This window comes from Oxyura jamaicensis, chromosome 2 (assembly GCF_011077185.1).
Source record: "Oxyura jamaicensis isolate SHBP4307 breed ruddy duck chromosome 2, BPBGC_Ojam_1.0, whole genome shotgun sequence".
Lineage (NCBI taxonomy): Eukaryota > Metazoa > Chordata > Aves > Anseriformes > Anatidae > Oxyura > Oxyura jamaicensis.
Genome location: NC_048894.1, coordinates 154,311,122 through 154,332,421, shown reverse-complemented (window position 1 = coordinate 154,332,421; position 21,300 = coordinate 154,311,122). Strand labels below are relative to the sequence as shown.

The 21,300-nt window shown below is 40.5% G+C and overlaps 1 protein-coding gene across 5 annotated transcripts in view; it reads left to right on the top strand.

Moving 5' to 3' along the window:
* TRAPPC9 (trafficking protein particle complex 9) overlaps positions 1-21,300 on the top strand; it is a 455,527-nt gene that overhangs the window by 127,360 nt on the left and 306,867 nt on the right. For all 5 annotated transcript variants that reach the window (XM_035319324.1, XM_035319322.1, XM_035319323.1 and 2 more), the window contains one exon: positions 14,964-15,106. In XM_035319324.1, the coding sequence (XP_035175215.1) occupies positions 14,964-15,106 (143 nt within the window). The remainder of the gene's footprint in view (positions 1-14,963; positions 15,107-21,300) is intronic.

Here is a 21,300-nt window from a genome sequence, read left to right as displayed (position 1 = left end):
TGTGTCCTGCCTGCTGTTGTCCTGGACCTTCTGGAGATGGAGAGGTTTGTCCATCTGGGGAAGCAGGACAGAAGGCTTGAGGAGCAAAGAAGTCTTGCAAGTGAGAGGTGAGAAAGAGGAAAATGGGATGTTTGAAGGGATGGGAACTCTTGTCAGGAAGCCAAGACCTCAGCAGCCAGGGAGTCTTTGGGGAAAAGCAAGGATCAGATTGCCAACTGTCTACTGACCGAGTAGACCGTATCTATGTTAGAAACTAATGTGGCCCAAAAAAATGCTGCTATGTAAAGTTCAGTCGGTTGTGCTAAGGATAGGATGTCTGTCCTAGCAGTGCTTCTGAGGAGAAATGGGGGATTTTATTTCAGACTGTCTTGAATCTGGTACTAAGGATTCGAATGCCTAGTACTAGATGGCATACATGCTCCAATTCAGGTAACTGTCTTGAACTTCTGGGTGACTTGTGGTCCCATCATAATGTCATGGTTAACTTTATCCATTGGGACTTAAAACCCAAGTATTTTCTTTTTAACGTTTTGTGCCTACCGTGGTTGCGTTTGCACAATTTTAGTACCAAATATTTTAAATATTACGTATATCTACAGTAACCTGCATTTTTCAGAGCAACTCATTTGGACTTCTGCTTTGGAAAAGTTAGTTTCAATTTGCTTTTTTTAAATCCATGTAGCTTGATTTTTCTCTGGTAAGTGTTGAATGCAGATAGGTTGCCTTAGGCAAACAACTACAAATCAACCCTCCAGCACAGTCCTCAGAGTAATTTACACTTTTCCCATATTAAAGCTGTGAGGCTTTTTATATTTAAACAGAGTTCTTATGTGTCTTTATTTCAATAGGGAAAACTTACCCTCGCGTTACCTGGTAAAAATAGATTATAAATTGCCAAACAGATTGTTTACCATTTGGTGTGATAAAATTAAAATTTTAGAGATGGACAAGAAGGCCTCGATTCTTTATGATTTTATTATTTCTCAAAGCAGGGTGTGACACTTGTCTAGATGCAAGAACATGTAGTCCAGTAATTATGCTTCATGTTTGATTGACTTTGAAATCCAGTTTTGACCATAATTTATCTTCTATTAAAGAGAGAATAATACAGATTTATTGATAAACAGTTCTTAACTTTAAATGTTAGAAGTTCTAACTGCATTCGGTAAAAACTTATGCTTAATAGAGCATGGATGTGTAATATTCAGTGCTCATAACTCCTCTCAGTAGGCAATTTAAAGAAATGAGTCTCTGAATCAAAAGGGAGCAGGAGCATATATTTCAACAAATATGAAATCGAACTATCATCTGATTTTAATAGTTTAGCCTAAACACGCCCCGCCCCCCCCCGCATCTGACTAGCTGAAATATTTTGATGCTCTAACCAAACTAAATTTTCATGTAATTATTCCTATATTTAAAAGATGTCAATGCATTTTCTAACTAGGAACTACACAGGTTTGTCGAGCTGCACAATAAATAGATATGAATAGATTTCTATGGAGAAGAAACTTCAGGATTGTTGCATGTCCTCTGATCATGTTTCATTTTTCTCTTCTCTAGAGAAAAGTTGCTAAAATAATTTTTTCAGACCAGTCATTCAAAGTAAGTTGAAGACAAAATCCACCCACATGTCAGTTGTAAGGACAGGATTTATTTTCCAACGAATATTTATATGAATCAACCTTTCTATGTAAGCTGTTAAGAATTAGCAGTCATTTCCCAGTTATATGATTTTTGTTGCTTTTGCCATAGGACTCTCATTTCTGTAGAACTTCATGGATGGTCAAGCGGAATTCACAGAAACAGGATGGTTTTGGCTTAGGATTTAATCAAGTATGACTAACAGTTGGAAATTTCATGATTATTTGTCTGTTTTAAACCTCTGAAGTTATGAGTCACTGTTGGGGAGTTTCCTGCTGCATATTTATGAAGTTCTCTGAGTGAGCTGAGTCAGTGTGTTTTTTAAATAAGCATTTGTAATCCTTTTAAGTGTATGTTAACCACTTAGATTGGAAATCAAGTTAGCGTCCCTAACAGAATCAAAATAGTGATTTAAGGATCAGGCACCAGTTGCTTAAATATATATGTATTACATTTATACATTTTTAGTTGTGTAGAATGTGAATATATAGTTTTTTTTTTTCAGGAAAACTTTTAAATTTAAGAATTTGTTTAGGTCAGTTCACCACTGACCCTAGAGAAAGAAGTGCTATCGTGGCAGCGTTCTGCTGAATTTTTATATAAGTGTGAGTAGTGCTTGGAAAGTGGAGGAGGGTATTTCTTTGAGTCTCTCAAAGAAAAAAAAAAGAGAAAGGAATAAAGACTGACCTCTGCCTTTTCACACAGAAAGGAGATTTTCTGTTTCTTCTCCTCTTGGAAAGTAGAGACTTCTCCAGATTTGTTGGCGTATGATGGCTTTAGATGGTTTTACAGCTTAGATTCTAGAATTAGATTTGTCATATTTTCTTCAGGAAAACATGTCTGATTCTGCTAATTAATTCTCTTGTTCACAGTGTTGTTGAACCTAATTATAAAGACCCCCAGTTGACTTTGAGAAAGTATTTCTCAAAGAGGTAAAAAACCAAAAGCATCAACATACATTAAAACCTGATTTTTATGTTATTTTCATAGGATATTCTATTACCTTTCAAGCATAACTGGTCTGTGTGAATACAAATACGTAAATAGTGGCAGGTTGGAACAGTGATGGTCCAGGTATTGTTTGAATTGCAAGATCATTCTCAGAAATCAATAATAAACACATACTGCAGACTAGTCTGACACAGTGCTCGAATTGCCAGCGACTAGCCCTTTATAAATCTGTGTTTCTGAGAAAACATTTTGCGATGCCTTTCATCTGCTTTAGGACCTTTGCCTCTGTAGAACTTCATTTCTGTTGTTGTACCATTCACGGAATTTAAAGTTTGTGCTCAGCCTTCAGGAAGCTTTAGCGAAGATGGGACTTGGAGCGGGAAATGGTGCTGGAGCTCATTGGCCTCGACCACATTTACCTGGCTGAATTATGGCAAAATGGGAACAGAGAAGATAGGAAATGAGTTTTAGTGTCATCTCTACTTGTTATTCATGTCTGCAATTATCTTCTAGTGTTTACTAAAGAGCTAAGTCCAAATTTCCTATATTAAAAAAAAAAAAAGTGAGGAAGTCACGTAACACTGTGTTTGTTGAGAGAGCTGTATGTTTTAATAATGTGAGCGAATGCTTGGTTGCTTGGCATATTAGCTGTAGGATAACATGCCCAGCAAAAGAAAACAGATGGATTAGAATGGAAGGCATTGCCATTCTGCAACTCTGGGACCTGATTTCTAGCTAGAATATGGCATGTTTGATTTCTGAAACTTTAATCTCTGAAAACAAGTTTCATTATGTTTTCATTTCGCTAGTTTTTACCATCGTATTAGAGTAGGAATTTGCAATATTCATTCCAGATAAAACTCATTAAATCAGTGATAAATTTAGCTCAATAAGTTTACAGATTTTGAAAATGATTGTGCTGCTAGAGCCTCTATTTCCAACCCGAGGAGCAGCTGAAAAATCTGAAGTACTCAGTCTTCCATATTTTTATGTTAATGGCTGTGCTGAATAAACAGATCTATTGATTAAGTTGTTCAAGCATTCCAGTTTTAAAATCTCTTTTTCACTTGTTCCTACTTTTGAACAATCAATTAATTGGGCTTATCCCTCTTAATCACAGGAATTCCTGAAAAAAATTGAAGATTGTTTATCACAAGCATACAGAAGAGCTCTCATGCAGAAATCTGATCGCTCAATTTCAAGGATCTTTTGCCGTAGAGTAGATTTTTTCTGATGTTCTAGATGCATGCATTCTTTTTAAGGTACTTCAGCAATTGCAGAAGCAATTCGGTTTGTCTTTTGAGGATGTAGGTATCAATTTTATTTAGAGTACAATCCAGCAATAGTCAGAATAAAAAGTGAGTGTACAGTTAGTGGATGAGCTGGGTTCTTCAGACCATTATGAGCAGTGAATGGATTTGACATCTTCAGGAAACCATTTGTACTTCTCGTGTGCTCTTTTATGGGATGGATTTGTGTGTTGTAAAATAGAAACTCTAAATTTTGCTTGGACCTGTGTCAGGCCATATGCCCATAGGGGGAGGCATGTAGCTATTCCTTCTTTGACATATTATATTCCTATCTAAGGTGTCTTGACAGTTTGTTAACTTGGAAAAGTTAGGTTTCATTGTGTAGCAGCAGATTTTATAATAAGGTATGTATGTTGGGATATTGTTAAGACATCACAGAATCACAGAACTGTAGGGGTTGGAAGGGACCTCAAGAGATCATCGGGTCCAACCCCCCTGCCAAAGCAGGTTCCTCAGAGCAGGATGCCCAGGTAGGCGTCCAGATGGGCCTTGAATATCTCCAGAGAAGGAGACTCCACAACCTCTCTAGGCAGCCTGTTCCAGTGCTCCATCACCCTCACTGTGAAGTTCTTTTGCATGTCGGTGCGGAACTTCCTGTGCTCTATCTTGCAGCCATTGCCCCTTGTCCTGTCCCCACAAACCACAGAGAAGAGGTTAGCTACATCCTTCTGTCTCCCACCCCTCAGATATTTGTACACGTTGATGAGATGCCCTCTCAGTCTTCTCTTCTCTAGGCTGAACAGACCCAGGTCTCTCAGCCTTTCTTCATAGGAAAGATGCTCCAGGCCCCGTATTGTCTTTGTGGCCCTCCACTGCACTCTTTCCCGGAGATCCCTGTCTTTTTTTGTACTGGGGAGCCCAGAACTGGACACAGTACTCCAGGTGAGGCCTGACCAGGGCAGAGTAGAGGGGGAGGATCCCTTGACGTGCTGGCCACGCTCCTTTTAATGCACGCCAGGATCCCATTAGCCCTCTTGGCCACCAGGGCACACTGCTGGCTCATGGTCAACCTTTTGTCCACCAGGACCAACAAAGACATTTTCTTTGTGAAAAGCAGTATTGGTTATCGCATCTATCAGAATTCTTTGAAGCATAGGCTGAGCCCAAGAACAAAGGGAAAATTGTTGATTACTGCTTAGTTTGATTCCTAAAGTACCTAAAGCCTCACAAAATGCTGTTTGAGAGAAACAGGTACTATGTGAGGTAAAAGAGAAGGTCCCATCAGGAGTCAAGAGCTTGTTAAAGGTAGGATAAATGGTCCATTTACTCACTAAGAAGTCATCTCCAGCATGTTTCTTGGGATCATTATTCGTGCCTTTGTCATTCAACATGCTTATAAATAATCTGGGTAATTATCTGGGGATGAGGATTTATCACAGGTTATTAAGAGTAGCATATATGAAAACCAACTTTTAAGGTTGAAGGGAGTATCCTGCGATAGAGGTGGGTTGTTAAAATTTGAGGTGAAGATCAATACTGATCCACATGTGCCTGAAGAAAATGCAGTCTTAATTCCTAATACACAATGCTGGGCTCCGAGTTAACCACTGCCATTCAGGAAAGGGATCTTGGAGGGGTGAGACAGTGTGAAAATGTGAATGTAATTTGTAATAGCAGTGGGAAAAGGAAGATGGAATATTAGGAATATCAGAAAGTAAAGGAATAGAGGAATTCTGGACTTACCGCGCTTCTTGTGCAGTCTAATTCCCGTTTCTCACAAAGGACATGGTAGAAGTAGAAGGAACAGAGAAGGGATGGGCTAGCGTTGATGAAGTGTGAAACAGTAGAAGTGTGCAGCTTGAAAAACTGAAAACTTGGTAGTGTTCCCCCAAGACCTGCGGGTGTTGCAGCCCAGGCAGGCTGGGTGGTGGCGTATCCATCCCCTGGCTGGTGGGAAGCTGGAGCAGCAGCCCACACTTGTGAACAGAGTCGTACAACTTTCTAAAATTCTCATTTGCTTAGCCCAAAATCCACACTGAAAGTTAGTACTTGATGGCTGGGTCTGCAGAAGCAAGATGTGGTGGATGATAATTAAAAAAAAAAAAGAAAAAGCAGTGTGCTCGCACTCTGCGAAGTGAGAGGGAACTTGCTGGTGGGTGAGTAGCAGCTCAGATCAGATGTGTCACTCTTAACTAGGGCGTCAGTTGTGCAGCGTTTGTTTTCCTGCCTGTGCTGATGTTCTTTCTGGGGCTGTGAGTGTTTTTATACCATCTTGTTATTTCACAGAATCACAGAACTGTAGGGGTTGGAAGGGACCTCAAGAGATCATCGGGTCCAACCCCCCTGCCAAAGCAGGTTCCTTAGAGCAGGCTGCCCAAGCAGGCGTCCAGATGGGCCTTGAATATCTCCAGAGAAGGAGACTCCACAACCTCCCAGTGCTCCGTCACCCTCACTGTGAAGTTCTTTCGCACGTTGGTGCGGAACTTCCTGTGCTCCATTTTGTGGCCATTGCCCCTTGTCCTGTCCCCACAAACCACTGAAAAGAGGTTGGCCAAATCCCTCTGTCTCCCACACCTCAGGTATTTGTAAACATTGATAAGATCCCCTCTCAGTCTCCTCAAGGCTGAACAGAGCCAGGTCTCTCAGCCTCTCCTCATGGGGAAGATGCTCCAGGCCCCGTATCATCTTTGTGGCCCTCTGCTAGACTCTTTCCAGAAGATCCCTCTCTTTTTTGTACCATTTTATCCACCTCCTGTGGGTGCGTTCTTTCAGTGTGAAGTACTTGCCAGCTTGTACCTTTACATTTGGGGACCTTGCTACAGAGTGTAATGGACAGGTGTCAGTGAGGAAATGGCATTCAGTGATGTACTGTAGCTTCTGTACAGCAACCAGCATCTCATATGGCCATTGCTGGGAAAATAGGCTGAGCTGCTGGTCTTCAGATGGAAAGCATTTCCCTTTCCAAGGGTGTATGTGTGGGAAGTTGTTCATCAGCATCCATCCCCGCACGTTCCTTTTGAACCTTCCTGCTTCGTGTAGACACAAAACTCTTGGTGGGAGTGTTCCAAATAAAAATTATCCGTATTTAAATTATTTCTAGGCTCTACTCTGCGTCTGGACTGAGAAGGAGGTTCCGTGATAGCTCTGGTCAGTTGTCTTGTACCTAAGTTGACAGAGGTAAAACTTTTGAGGCAGTTGTGAACATGCATCAGCATTTGGCTGCCATTTTACTGCCCTGCAGGCCTGGCCACAGGCCTCTTTAATTAAAGAGGACAGAATTCTGTGATTAATATTACAAGAAAGAGTAGGCATTATATTGCTTGAATGTTCCCAGAGGGCAACTGAGCTCTAGGAGGGAAGACTGTCCAGAGAAATAATGCTCTATGCTCCTATCTTTTTCCCGTCTTTTGGAAGCAACAACTTGTGTTCTGGCTAAAAACTGCAGAGAAAATAACTTGGGGATGTGTAGCTGGAATAGGCAATTAGAAAGTGCACAGTTTAACGTGAGATGAATGTTCTTCAATAAAAGGTGGTTGAGTATTATCGTTGGGCTGTCCCTCTGCGTATCTGCTTGTTAGGATGACCTTTGATTCACCCTATTAGTTAATGCAGAAAGGCTATAGTGTGCCTGCCTTTAAACTTCATGTTATTCTGCTCACATCTCCATTCTCATTATAAACATGGCTATTTTTAGCTAGCACAGATTCAGAATATGCCTTGTAAGCTTAAGGGGGATTTATTGAGCTCCTGTGTGTATTCACCAGAGATTCCTTGCTGCAGCTTACTGATTTAGGACTGGGGAAGGGGAAAATGTACTATTTAATTCCCGGCATGTGCCTGCAGGAGCTATATTTAGCTTCAGCTACTTGCTGTTGCCATTGTGCTATTTTTACAAAGGGATGCAGCAGTTTCATTGTTCAGGGGCTTAACTAGACATAAATGTAGATGGATGAGCTAGATAAACATCGGTGTACCGCAAAAATTGCTCCTGAAAGTCAGCGTGTATGCAGTAAGTGTACTTGAGTAAAACTCCACCAGAGCATGAGCACAACAGGCACCTTGCTTCATGGACGAGCTGTGTAAATTCACCTGATTAACAAGTGCAAAAAACCCTATACTTAATTTTCCTTTAGACTGAAAAAAGTAGTGTAACAGCCATAGCAATTTGGGCTGAGCTTGTATGTATACACATAGAGATCTGATTTACTGCAGTGGTGTAATTTCTTTCATTGCTTATCAGTTATTAAGGATTTTATCGTCGCTTTTGTAATTGCCATGCGTGTGCTTAATGGAATGCATGGAAAAAAATTAGTATGGAGACTGCTTGCTGCACTTCAGTCCTACAGGCTGATTACATATGCACTACAAGATGATTACATATGCACATCCTTCTTCTAATGCATGTATCAGGGATCTGGCTATCAGTTCTACTTTTTGGTGCTTTAAGGAACAACATCTCTTCTTCCCATTTGGGGAAGATTAGGAATTCTGAGTCGGTCAAGTATTCCAGTAGGTTTGGATTTGCTTTATCATTTACAGTCAGAAAAACAGAGAGGTAGTTTCTTCCCTTTCATGGCTTTTTAATTTCTCCTTAAAGATATAGAATTTATTTATTTTTAGCTATTTTTTTTTTTAATATCATCTAGAAAATACAGAAAAGCAGACAGCAACTATATTTTGTGTATCAGGAAATCAGACTGGTTAGCCATAAGTGACTAATACTCTCCAGAGAGAGAGCAAGCAATGAACAGAACTCTTGCTGCAAAGTTGCATGATATCACTGCACAGGCATCTCATTGGTTATTTCAATTTAAAAATTCAATTTATGATAGAATGCAATTTTTGTGAACCATGGTAGGTTTTTTTTTCAGGTAGAAAGATTTCATATGTGGTTGTTAACGTATTCCATTACGGATCTTCAGTTCTTGTCCTTGACCTTTCTCAGGTAGCCTCAGAATTGTGATACTGGTCTTGTTTCCTGAGGACATCAAGGAGGACTAATTTATTCCCAGTTTTGGAATAATGCTCAGCTTGAAAGAAACCTTGTGAGGTAAAGGCTTAGTGCTGTCCATATCACAAACAGCGTACTCCACTTCTCCCCTCAAATTTCCTTTCAATACCAATATTTCAAGTAAAGGAAGATCTCAGTGAAGGGAATAATGTGGATTCCTGCACCGAAGAGGCTTTGAAGATACCAGCATCTGACCCCTTAGGTCTGCATCTTGCAGTAAGAGACTGGTCAAAATTGTCAGTGTTATGACGTGTATGTAGCTAAGAAATCATAAGGTATGTCACAAGATCACTGAGGCTTCAGTAATGCTGTTTTTTGCTTAGCTCCCATCGTCAGAAATTAACAGAAACACAACACTACTGATGTTTAGTTGGTGGCCTTCTTTTTTGATTTGATGTGAGATTGTTGTCCTGCTGATGAGAATGGCAGAATCTCTCAGCAAGTCAGCACTCTGCTTTTCCTGTTCAGTGGTGTGCAGGTGAGTGTTTTTTTTCTTTTTCTCCTCTTGACTTGGGCAGGAGAATATTCAGCTTATGTACATAAAGGCACCTGTTATTTCTCCCAACACTGCTGTTAAGTCTGACTTTTATGCATTCTTTATCCTTTGCTGGGTTAAATCAGGGACTCGGTGATGGGAGAGAGAAGCAAAAAAAATGACAAGTATTTGTCTTTTGTTAGACTGCTGCAAATTAAAACTCAGTAAGTGCTAAGTTAGATTAATTCTGGTAACCAAATCAGTACAGAGATAGAACTGGTATGCTTTCTGGGTGTCATCTAACTTGAGGGTTCCAGGACTGAATGTTTTCATCACACCATGCGTAAACCTGGACATGGTGTCTGCGTTCGCCAACAGGTCCAAGGACTGGAAGCTTGACGTGTTTGGGTCCCGTCTTCCTTGGGTTCAGCTGCGTAGCCATCTACGCACCATTCCCTCCCAGTGCTCGCGTTCTTGACTTTTCCTGAAAAAGATCCAGCTGTGTTCAGTGTCTGCCTTTCTGTATGAATCGTGTTGGTGGAGCAGCGTATCCCATGTGCTTGGATTCAGAAGCTTGCAGTCTGACTCTGTTTTCATCCAGCAATGCTTAGGCTAGGTAATTTTGAGGGCAAAGATGGGAACGGTGCAGAAGAGGGCTTGAATGTGTGACTGGAAGCATGGAACCATAGAACCATTAGGGTTGGAAAAGCCCTTCAAGATCATCTGGTCCAACCATCCCCCTACCACCCATGTCACCCACTGAACCATGTCCCTAAGCACCACGTCCAACCTCTCCTCGAACACCCCCAGGGACGGTGATGATCAGTAGCCTGAAGCGTCACGGAGGCCCTGCAAGCATGACAGCGCCGAGGACTGCTCAGCCTCGCAGCCCAGAGGCAAGCTCCAGGAGCTGCCCCCGGCTCTGCATCGCTGCCCCTGTGCAGTTGAGGACATGGGAACTGACTGTCAGCAATGCTGCCCCCACGAGCTTTCAGCTGGCCAGCTCCTTGCTCTTCCCACTTCATTCATTGCCAGGGTCCTCAGCTTCTAGTGAAAAGAGTGTAGTTAATTTGAGAAACTTGTTCTCTCTTTGTCACTGCCAGATCTTTTAATTAGTTACACGATATTCTTAGGCAGCTGAAATTCCTGATACAACTCTGTTTAAGTAAAACCAAACAGAACAGAAAACGAAAGGCATCCAGGCAGCTGAGAAAAGGGGCTGAAAGTCGGGAAGAATGGCAAAGCAGTCCTGAATTCATCCTCTCCTTCTGGAGCATGTCCTGCTAATGCATTTGCTGGTTTGGCTGAGATGCAGGAGATCAGGAGCGTGATGGGATCCGGGAGGAAAACATGTTTACTGTTGTGCATGTAATTTGATTTAAAAGAGAGGAAGGTAGATTTGAAGATTACACACCTAGAATATGTTACTTTTCAAATGTCAAGCCCTAATCCCATGAGAAATTATACTCATTAGTAGGAGTTGTTTTCTGTAATGAGTTCAGAAACCGAAATGGAAAGAAGATTATATTCTGAATTTAAATATTTTTAGTCTCCTCATGCTGCTTTCTTTAAAATCTTAATGGGGAGCCTGCGATGTTACATTCTGGTATTTCTTCACGGTTATTGCAGGCAGTATCTGCAGAGCCTGAGGAGCAAACTGCCTGTAGCTAAGTACTGGCATTTCATCTTGTATCAAATGTTAAGATCTGCATTGTGTCATTTTTGCTATTCTAACGGAATTTAGAGAAGACCTGAAAATGCAGTGTGTGTGAGCCTTTGTTATAACGTCTGAGGTTTTGATTTAATTATGTAAAACATTACTAATAAATATTTATAAAAACATTAAGGTTCCGGCTTGGGAAAAAAATGACAAAATAGATCTTTGCTGTCTGAAACACAAAATGCAGCGTGTGGTGATGCAGTGCTGTGGTTAAGAAGTTACAAAACAGAATCCTCTGGTTCTTCTAGTAACAAGGCACAGAGATAAAATCCGAGTTAGTGCCGTTGCTAGTAGAGTGGCTTAGGAATGAAGCTACGTGTTTGCTCGCAAAAAGCGGGAAAGACAAAGACACGAAGCAAAAGAGGTGATGGGAGATCGAAACCCAGGAGCTACCAACCTGTTTCCCACTTTATAAGTTTCACAAAAGCAAAAATAAAGAATCATAGAAGTGTTTTGCAGCAGTGAGGAGGAAAGTGTGTGAATCGTTTATTGATTGTTTACTCATTAAAATATATCACTATGGATTTGAGTTTCCTGACTACTCATTCACCTCCTGCATATATCATTTCATTACTGGTAATTTCCTTCTTGATTATATCTGCTGCTTCTGGTCAATAATGGTTCTTTTGTTAAAGGAAATGATTCTTTTAACATTTCTCATGCCTTCAGGATTTTTCTTTAAACCAGACTAATTATGAGAGTTTCTAATACCAGGTTATACTAATATTTTGGGGTCTTCTAGATAATATTTATTTTTCTTCATGTGCAGCATATAATGATTACATCTGTAAGTGGATTTTATGTCCTTGAGTTATATTTACCTTAACATATCCTTGGTCTGAGCCAATTGTTGAACTAAAGTAGTATTCTTCAGCCTACAAAGATCATGGAACACTTTTTTGGGTAAAACTTCTTGGTTTGGCTTTTATCTTGAGTTAGTCAGTCAACCCTTTACATGTGAGCTTTGATACAGAAGGATTGAGCACCATGCTTAGCTTCCCAACACCACAAATACCTTCCCTTCCCTTCCCTTCCCTTCCCTTCCCTTCCCTTCCCTTCCCTTCCCTTCCCTTCCCTTCCCTTCCCTTCCCTTCCCTTCCCTTCCCTTCCCTTCCCTTCCCTTCCCTTCCCTTCCCTTCCCTTCCCTTCCCTTCCCTTCCCTTCCCTTCCCTTCCCTTCCCTTTTTTTTATGGCTCATCCAGGCAGAATTATGTTCACAGTGACACCCTGCCATTCCCTGTTGGCTTCCAGCGATGCAGTTCAGAGAAATCGAATAAATTATTTTATATTCATAAACTTTTACTAGGATCTGCAGCTCGGGCTGTTATCTGTGCAGGTTTGACAAGGCCGCTGGAGTAAGCGTACAACGGTGTTTAAATCTGTGGCTGGAGCATTTAGTGCCTCTTTCTCTGGAGGTGCTGTGGGAGAGAATGGTAAATTGTTTTAAATTGGAGCTTTGTAAGCTTATGAAAGTGTAGGATTTTTTTTTCTATCCTGGAGATAGAAAATCGATCTTTCATACTGTGCGTAGAGACCTTTCCAAGGTGTGTGTACGTAGAGGAGTTTAAAGGAGATTTAATTTTTTTTCTTTTACATCCTGTTGATATTATAAGAATTCTAAGTAATAAAACTTTCTCGGATCACCGGAAGGCACCAGAAAAAAATGTTTTCCTCAGTCGTGCTCCCAGTCCACACATCCATATACACCCTGGCTGGAGAGAGCATGGGGTTCAGTGCTCTGAACTTCTCCGAGAGACTCCAAATCTCTCAAATGCCCCCACTTACATCTTATATTTAGTGTGGGAAGAGATTCCTCCTGCTCTTGAGGTTGGTAGAAGACCGCTCGGTTGTCTTTTCCCTGTTCTCTAGCACGGGGTGCGAGATGCACCCAGGGCCACCGCGAGGTTCTGCGACAGATTCCTCACTGCAGGAGGGACGGCGATGATGATGACGATGATGCCTTTGAACTCTTGTACTTTCCGATGGCACATAACGGTTGTAATATTTAGCCTTTTCTTGAGCCCTTTTATCTGGTATGGGATGTTGGGAAGGGCTTTGCATGGGGAGTGATAATGCTCCATGAGTTTCAAACTAACCCTGCCTCTTTACCCAGTCCGATGCCGAATGAGCCATGGACCCAAACCACGGTAGCTTTCCAAAGCAGGATACTCTGAGTGTTACAGCAATAATACGGGGCTTTTTCACAGAGTTTTCACAGAAGATTTCCTAATTAAATTCGAAGTCCATTCTTAAGTTACACTACTTACATCAGTAGTGTCAGCTCCCTGTACTTGTGGAGCGTAGCTCTGATCTGTAGGAAATAGTCGAGCTGGTTAATTGGAATGAAGCCTGTTTTTGAATGGGTTTCTGCTTTTTTTCTTTTTTTTTTTTTTTGTATTTAATATTGATTAGCTCTCCTGACATAACATAAACTTGAGTTCATTAGCTGCAAATTAGGAATTGACATAAACGGAGTAGACAGGAATGTCCAGAGTGCCCAGTGGATATTTTTGTTTGCATTGTAAGGTGGCTCCTGTGAATTTTAATCAAACTTAATTAGGAAGTAGAGTTAGTTCAAGTTACTTAAAAGCAAGCTGGAAATGTGCAAAACGTTTCAGCCCACACGTGCCACAAAACATTGAACTCTTGATTTTGGTGTTCTTCAAACCACTGGATTATGGTTGTTTTATGGCACTGATTGTGTTAGTGCTTCAATTCCTTCAGCCAGGTTTAGAAGCACAGTGAACAGGTTTCATAAATGATAAGTCTTCAATTGAAAGGGAAAGGATTTTTAACTATCTGAGGATTGATGGCATCTGGTAAATATGAATGGTTTCCAGCAGAGGGTGTTGCCTTGGGGGTTTTGGTGGTGGTGGTTGTTTTTCTGGGGTGTGTGTTTGTGTGTGTGTGCTGTATTTTTATAAAAAAAAACAAGCTAAAAGCTAACCAGGAACGAGGTAGGCATTGTTTCTAAATCTATTTTAGAAACTACTGTCCTGGTTGACATAAACTTCAGCATACCGTGGTAATGTCCGTGTTAGGTCTGTGGCTTTGCTCTGAGACATGGCAATAACAGGTGCCTGGGAACCAGAATAAGAGCAGGGAAAGAATGCAATGGCACTTCCCAAATTTTCGCCTTGCTTCAAACAAGTTATATTTCAGGAGTATAATAAAAGACAAGGTGATGTATGATCCCCTGAGGATGAACCAAAGGTTTGTTCTGAGCTAGAGTCCTTAAGACGACACGGGAACTTGTGTGCTGGTAAGCTTCGCACCTGCTGTTCATGAAGGAAAAATACACGAAAACCAAAATTTCAGTACTAATGAGAGTAATGAGTACATAAGACTAACGATAGAGAATCATCCTTATTTCTTACTTTTGCTAAGCAGTCATTCTCTAAAATGAACATCATGGAAAGACACGGTTTGTACGCTGTGTCAGGGCAGTAGTTTTGTTGTAGGCTGTTAGTGGAGATGAGTGAATGCTTACTTGTATCAAGAGCACATGCTTTTAGTTTTGTATAACTTCTCTCCATCTGTCTACAGTCAAAAACTTTACAAGTTCCCCATTTGACTAAGAAGGTAATGAAGTGATGAATATTTTTAAGAGTGTGAAAGAGCAGATCATTTAATAAACTCCAGGAGGAATTATGTCCAGCTGATTTTGTTCTGTACTTGTAAGCTTGTGAAAGGATTAAGGAAAAAAATCGACTTAGGGATGCAGTCATTTGTTTGATTGCCTTTTTTGGATGCAATAGAATGGATGGATTAGGAAGGCAAATTCAAATTCTTGATAGAAATTCTTTCTATAAACTTTGTTGCTATATCGCTTCTTTGGTGTAATTTAATTGTACTTCTGAAACGCTCCGCAGTGAAACATAGCTAATCAGTAATTTACTTCTATTTCTCTAGACACTGGAAGCCATTCTGAATTTTAAATACTCTGGTGGACCAGGACACGTTGAAGGCTATTACAGGAACCTTTCACTGGGTCTTCATGTAGAAGTAGAGCCGTCTGTTTTCTTCACACGCGTCAGTACCCTTCCAGCAACAAGGTAAGCCTTGCTATGACTCGTGTATATCATCTCTTTTATGTTGGCTATAACGTAACGGGCACGTTGGAAACTTTCAGTGTCATCACCAACATGTAGGCAAAGAATTTGGTCAACTAGTTTTCAAAATTCCTTCACTTTGGGAATTTACCCTCATTTAACTGCAGACTGTGGTCAAAGCACTCCATGTATGTGCGTTTGAAAATTTCTGATGTTCAAATGTCTTTTCAGTAATGTTTATTTTAACAGCAGCATATTTCCTGTTTATTATAATACCCGATGACTTCTTTCTGTATCTCTCCACTATTATGGTGTCATCTGCATTACATAGGTTTGTGTTTGCCTGGGTCTTAAAAAAAAGCAAAGTATGTGTAAAGTATGTGTATTCCTCACATCCTCTTTGGATGTGAGGAATAAATTGAAATCATTCTCTCCGTCAGTGCTTAGTTTTGTAAACCACAGAGTAGTTTCACATGTCCTAGTGAGTTTTAAAAACTTAAGGGTCAATTTACGTGTTTGCATGTAAGTTCACACATGCTAGTCATTAAATACTCTAAAATCTTTAAATGTTTGTGATGTATTAAAACTCTGGGGTTGGACTCGATGGTCTTTGTTGGTCCCTTCCAACTCAGGATAATCTGTGATTCTAAGTTTGTTTTAGAAAACCTCTTCCAATATACCAAAGTAGCAGTATTATTGAAGAGCTTGCCAGCGTGCGTTGTAGAACTTCTTGTTTTAAAGTTTGAAATTATTTCAGTGCATTTATGTAGTACTGCTTTGATAGCTGAGAGTGAACTTAATTGATCAAAGAGATTCATATTTGTCCCAGGACCTTTTTCATGACAGTCTTCAGAGAGAAACCCCAAAGGTGGGCAAGAAAGAACTACAATTCTGGGAGATACTGACGCCGTATTTCATTTTTCCAAGCAGAGAAATGACTCACCAGTATCATACTAATGCAAAAATGTCAAAAGATGGATGGACTGCAACATAGCTTGCAAAACATGAAGTGTTTCTTTCATTCCCGTTTTGTTCTTCACAGGAACAAAAGAAATGAAGTCTCAAGGAAAGTGCTGAGTCTGGGTGGGGTTTTAACTTAGAGAAACTTGAAGCAAATGTGGACAAGTTGGAGAAAAGTCGAAAACAAAAAGAGTAATATAATGGGAATGCTAAACCATTGAAACTGCTGGTCTTAGTGGAGCTAAGGAGAAGGCTGAGTGTAGACTGAAATTTGTAATTACATAAATGGCATTGCCAGCGGGATAGGTATCTGTTTTTCACAGCAGGTAGTAGAGTAAATAATGGTCTTTGCATGCAGCAAGGAAATTTTAGGTTAGACGAGGGTACGGAAGCACTGAAATAGAATGTGCAAAGTATCATTAAAAATTAGAAAACAAGGTTGTCTCAAACTGATTTTTTTTTGAGTAGTTGTGTTGTGTTCAGCTTTTGTCAAAGAGACCTAAAACTGCATACCCTTGTCAGCAAGCAGGTCTGCCAGACATTTTGCTGCTTGAAAATACAGCACAATGGGCCTGAGTGTATTCCTTTAGGAACTGCTCTAGAAGAAGTAAATCTAATGCTACCTGCAAAGTCAGAGCATGATACCCAGAGAATTCCAGGAGCCTTATTAATGATGGTCAGAGTTTCATACCTGCAATGGCACATTGTTCAGTGTGGAAGGCTTTCGAGCTTTAATAAATGATCTCTGTAGCAACCTGGCAGTACCACAGCATCTACGTTAAGTAGTTTTCAAGCAGATTCGGTATGGAGGTTGAAATGCTTAGTTTACATTTATTATTTACATGAACAGTCTCTTTCATTCGTTGTCAAAAATGTCCTTTGTGCTCTGAGTATCCTATATACACTTTCATACGGACAACATGATGGCTCTTTGGTTCACCGTGCTTACTTTCCTTTAGTTACGGAGTAGCTTGGGTGTGAAGCTGGGAACCTTCCATAAAAGCCTGAAATACAACACGATGCTTGTATTTGGTTTGTGTGGTTATCCTCCCCCCTGCCTTGTCAGCCTCTTCTCAGGAATTTACTATGCTTGGAAAATGCTTAATCCCCCAAATCTATAAAAATAGATTGAGGTCTTAATTCAAAGGGAGAGTTGCTGCGTTGTTCAGCTGCGTTCGGTTTCAGTGGTCATGGAGCAGCAGTGCTATATATAGCAGCTCCACTTCAGCCAAATGCTGCAGCCCTTACTGGTTGCATTCACTTCATTCTTTGCCTGTCCGTCACACAGACCAGCATTTAAGTCAGGGGAAACTTTACCTTAAGTGATTTACTGATTAGCAATGTGGTTAAAGGTGATACTGATTTTAATTCAGAATCCTCAAAGATTTATTACTGTTTGGGGGCAAAATGCCCTAATGTTTAAATTTCTTTCAGAAGTGTTTTATTGCAGGAGCTGTCAAATTGCCATTCAAAATTCTTTGTTGTTGCGTAGGCGCACACTGCCTTATCAGTCGTGAATGCATTTTGTTTTTAGGTGCTTGTTATCTTCGGTTCTTGATTTTATTATACTAGTTTTAGCAAGCAACAATGCTTTTCCTTTACTCTTCCATGGAGGCTCATGTCACTGCTTCCCAGAGGTGATTCTCCCATCAGAAGTCAGGTACTGTTCGGTGTTACGCTGTAAAGTGACAATGAGTAGAAGTGTCATCTTCCCAACGTTTATTATTAAATGAAAAGAAGTTTGTTATTTGACTGTTGATCATCTCTGCCAATATCTGAGACTCGGTGACAGCAAATTGTAAGTCAAATTTGGTACTTTTCCTTGCTTTTAAAAACTTGAACCAAGTTTCCTCTTGTGTTTCAGGTGAGAAATCATTGCTTAAATTCTTTTTGAGGCACTGAACTATTTTTGTTTAGTCATTATATGAGAAACTGTGTTTTATACCTTACCTTCTCAGCTGTCATTTCAGAATGAGTTAGCATTGTTTCCATTTCCTGGATTTTATTTATTTTTATTTTTATTTTTATTTTTTGTTGTTATGTTACATTTTACCTCAATAAAAGTAAGAAACAATAGCTTAATAGCTTCTGGGCTTAAAATCAAAGTCAAATATAAAACTTTAAACATTGATTCTTCCCTTAGGCCTTCATTGGAAAAAAAAATCAACAGGAAAAATGTTAATGAAATCACATTTTTTTCCCCCAATGTAACATAAAGATTATGGTTTATGTAAAAGTCTTCCAAACTCAGTTGGTATTCCTTTTATTTGGTTGCTTGAGCAAAAACACATAGGAGATATCAGCGAAACAGATTTTTTCTTTTGTTTATTTTTGCCTTTTTTAATGTCTGTAGCCATAATTACATCTGCTCATGCACAGATTTGTGCTTTAGAGGGAGAAGTTTCATTAACTGCACCTCCACTATATCTTGAGATGCATTTAACTCTGACACAGCTCCTTTTAACCTCGACCTGTGCTAGTCCGTGGGGGCACCCCGACTTTGCTTGGTGCAGCCCTCGATGTGCTGCAGCGCGCGGTCTGTTGCCTACTTCTCATGCAGACACCAGCCCTCCTCTCCGAAGGCGATGTTCTGCCCGTAAGCAGCCCTATTCCGCTCCCAGGATTTTCCCTGAGCATCTCATCCTCCGCTCACCAAGCTGCCTGCATCCAAAAAGACTGGCGGGATGGCCTTGTGCTTGGAAATTGTATGCCTCTGGCCGGGTCACTTGGTTCTGCTTGTTTGTCCTGGCCAGGAAGGGCTGGTCTTGTCCTGCGTAATGGAAAAATCAGGTGTTAGAAGTAGCCCTTGAATAGGGTATGAGAATGAGTTAATATCAAAAGTTTTCCCTGTGTTTCCCACAGCTCACTGAAGGGATCTCTTTGCTCGATGCTCTGTGTAGCATAAGATGCTGGTAAATCTCTATAATAATACTGTTTACATTGTCTTCTGTAATCAGGCGTATCATGTGAATTGACTCCTTGTCAGGTCTTAGCCTCAAAACTACGAGGGTGATTCGAGGCCTCCAAAGAGCTCGGCTACCAGCAGGTTGTCTCCTAGATCTCCAGCGGAGCTGTGATGCTGATGGGTCAGAGTAAGGGAAATGTTCTGTTGGCTGACTCATGCGAAACACTTCTTCCTTTTCCCATCCTGGTAGCTCCAAGAAGGTCTGCCGCTGAAGCTTGTTCTGACTAGATTGTCTTGAACTCTCCCTCAAAAGTGTTATCTGCTGGTTTTGGTGAGCACTGAAGGTCCTTCCCTACTGCCTTTGTCAAAAAACCACAAAGCTAGAAAAAATGCTAGAAAAAATGCTGATTTACTCCATGTGTTTGGTAAGAATTGAAATAAGGTATGCTCTGCATGCTTTGTAGGGTGCTTTTTATTCTCTTTGCATCCCTTGCCACTGTGCCACCTGTACAAAGGTGTTTAAAGAAGAGCCATCTACAAAATCTGGAAACTCTTTGCCTTGCTTATTGCAGTCTGAATTTGTAGATGAAGTCAGTCCATAGTGCAGTAGGGATGCCGCAATTCCTTTAGGGCAAGGTTTGGAAATCTGGTATGTAAGAATATCCTTACCTTTCAATTCTACAAATTCACAATGATGAGCAGAGTGATTTTTTCTTTTAAATTTTCTTGAGGCAGCCAAGTTTTCTTCCTGTCGCAAAACCACCTTACAGCATCAGCTGCAGATCTTTTTTGGCAAGAGCAGAGGCTTAGACTCTTCTAGTAATTGAGTCAGAGAAAAAGAAAAAAAAAAAAAAGAACTGCAGCAGGTCTGACACTGCTACTGTCCAGAAGTGCCAGTTCAGCTCACCGTAGGTTGAAGTCCATTTTCCTTTGTACTGTTAATGTTAATGAAATGTTTTAGTTCTGGAAACAAGGCATCAGCCTGCAGTGTGCTCCCTGGTCTAGGACCTGTCGTTGCTTTGTGTGTCGTGGTAGAATCCACCTTTCCCAGCTTGGGTTTCACCTAAGTGTTGGGAGACAGAAACAGAACAACCCTGACTAAGTGCTGGGTTCTCAGGAGGTCCTCTGCTGGGTGGATAGGGGTTTGGGTCTTAATGAAATCAGACGTGGTTTTCAGAATTTCACGTCTGGTTTCCATGGTTGCTCACATTTTCAGTGCAACAAATGGCAACGCAGCCACTTCAGCAGCCAGGTTGGGAGTAGAATTCCCAATCCTTATTCACAAAAGACAGAGGGGGAATGGCAAACAGCGTGGTTCTTTGGCCATTTTCTAACAAATGTTTTGGTTACGCAATGGAAAAGTTCTGTAGCATCTTCTGAAACACTTCTTGGTTTTCTGTAGTTGATTTTTTAAAGTAAATGTTCACACTTAGCACATTTCGAATGAGAATCAGCTACCTGCTGACAGGCAGCTGTTCCTGGTCTCATGTTTTCCAATATTTCAGTGCTCAAATGCCTTCAATCCCTTGAAGGGTGGAGAAAAACCTTTGGGTGGCTGATTGAAGGGCAGTCATTTTAGTTCATTGGGAGGAAGGCCAGGATAAGACCTGGTTAAAAGGAATAGCTGTCTCCACAGTGTTCAATTTACTCTTTTCTTAATGAAAAATAATAATAATAAAAAGTGGTTGAAAGAGAAACCAGGCAAATTCAATTACAGGTAGAGGTCTCCTTTTGATCAGTTAGGCTGAATAACCATTTGTAAAACCTGTCAAGGAATGGATTTAGTAGCTTTTTTTAACGTTCTCAAGACTGGATGTCTTTATAGAGTATATCCTTTCTTTAAACATACCCCATTGAGCTCAGTGTAGATTTCACTGAGTGAGAACCCAAGGCACAGGGAAGGTTAGCTCCAGTGGTTAAATCATCTCGCTAACCCCAAACTCTGCTAATCGTGTCATGTTGTAGTGGGTTCAGGGGAGGGGGGGCAAGAAGGAGCTTACAGTTGGAGAGAATTGATTTTTTTTTTGAGATCAAAATGTTAAATATGTACGGTTTGGCACACGAAGACGTGAGAACATAAATCTGCAAGTATTTATAGATGTGCTGGGAATATTTAGCGTAATTGAAAAGGTTTACAACTAGGAGAAGTCAGATGAGGACAATTCTTGGAACATGTGAAAAAGGCCTTTTAACAGCGAGATGTGTAAACTTCTGAATTAATCATTTGGAGTTAGTGTGGAAAGCTTCATGTTTAAGGGAGGTAGCAAAAAAATCAAATGGAATTAGAGAAGCTCTATTCAAAACACAATAGTAACAGCAAAGATGTTGTAGA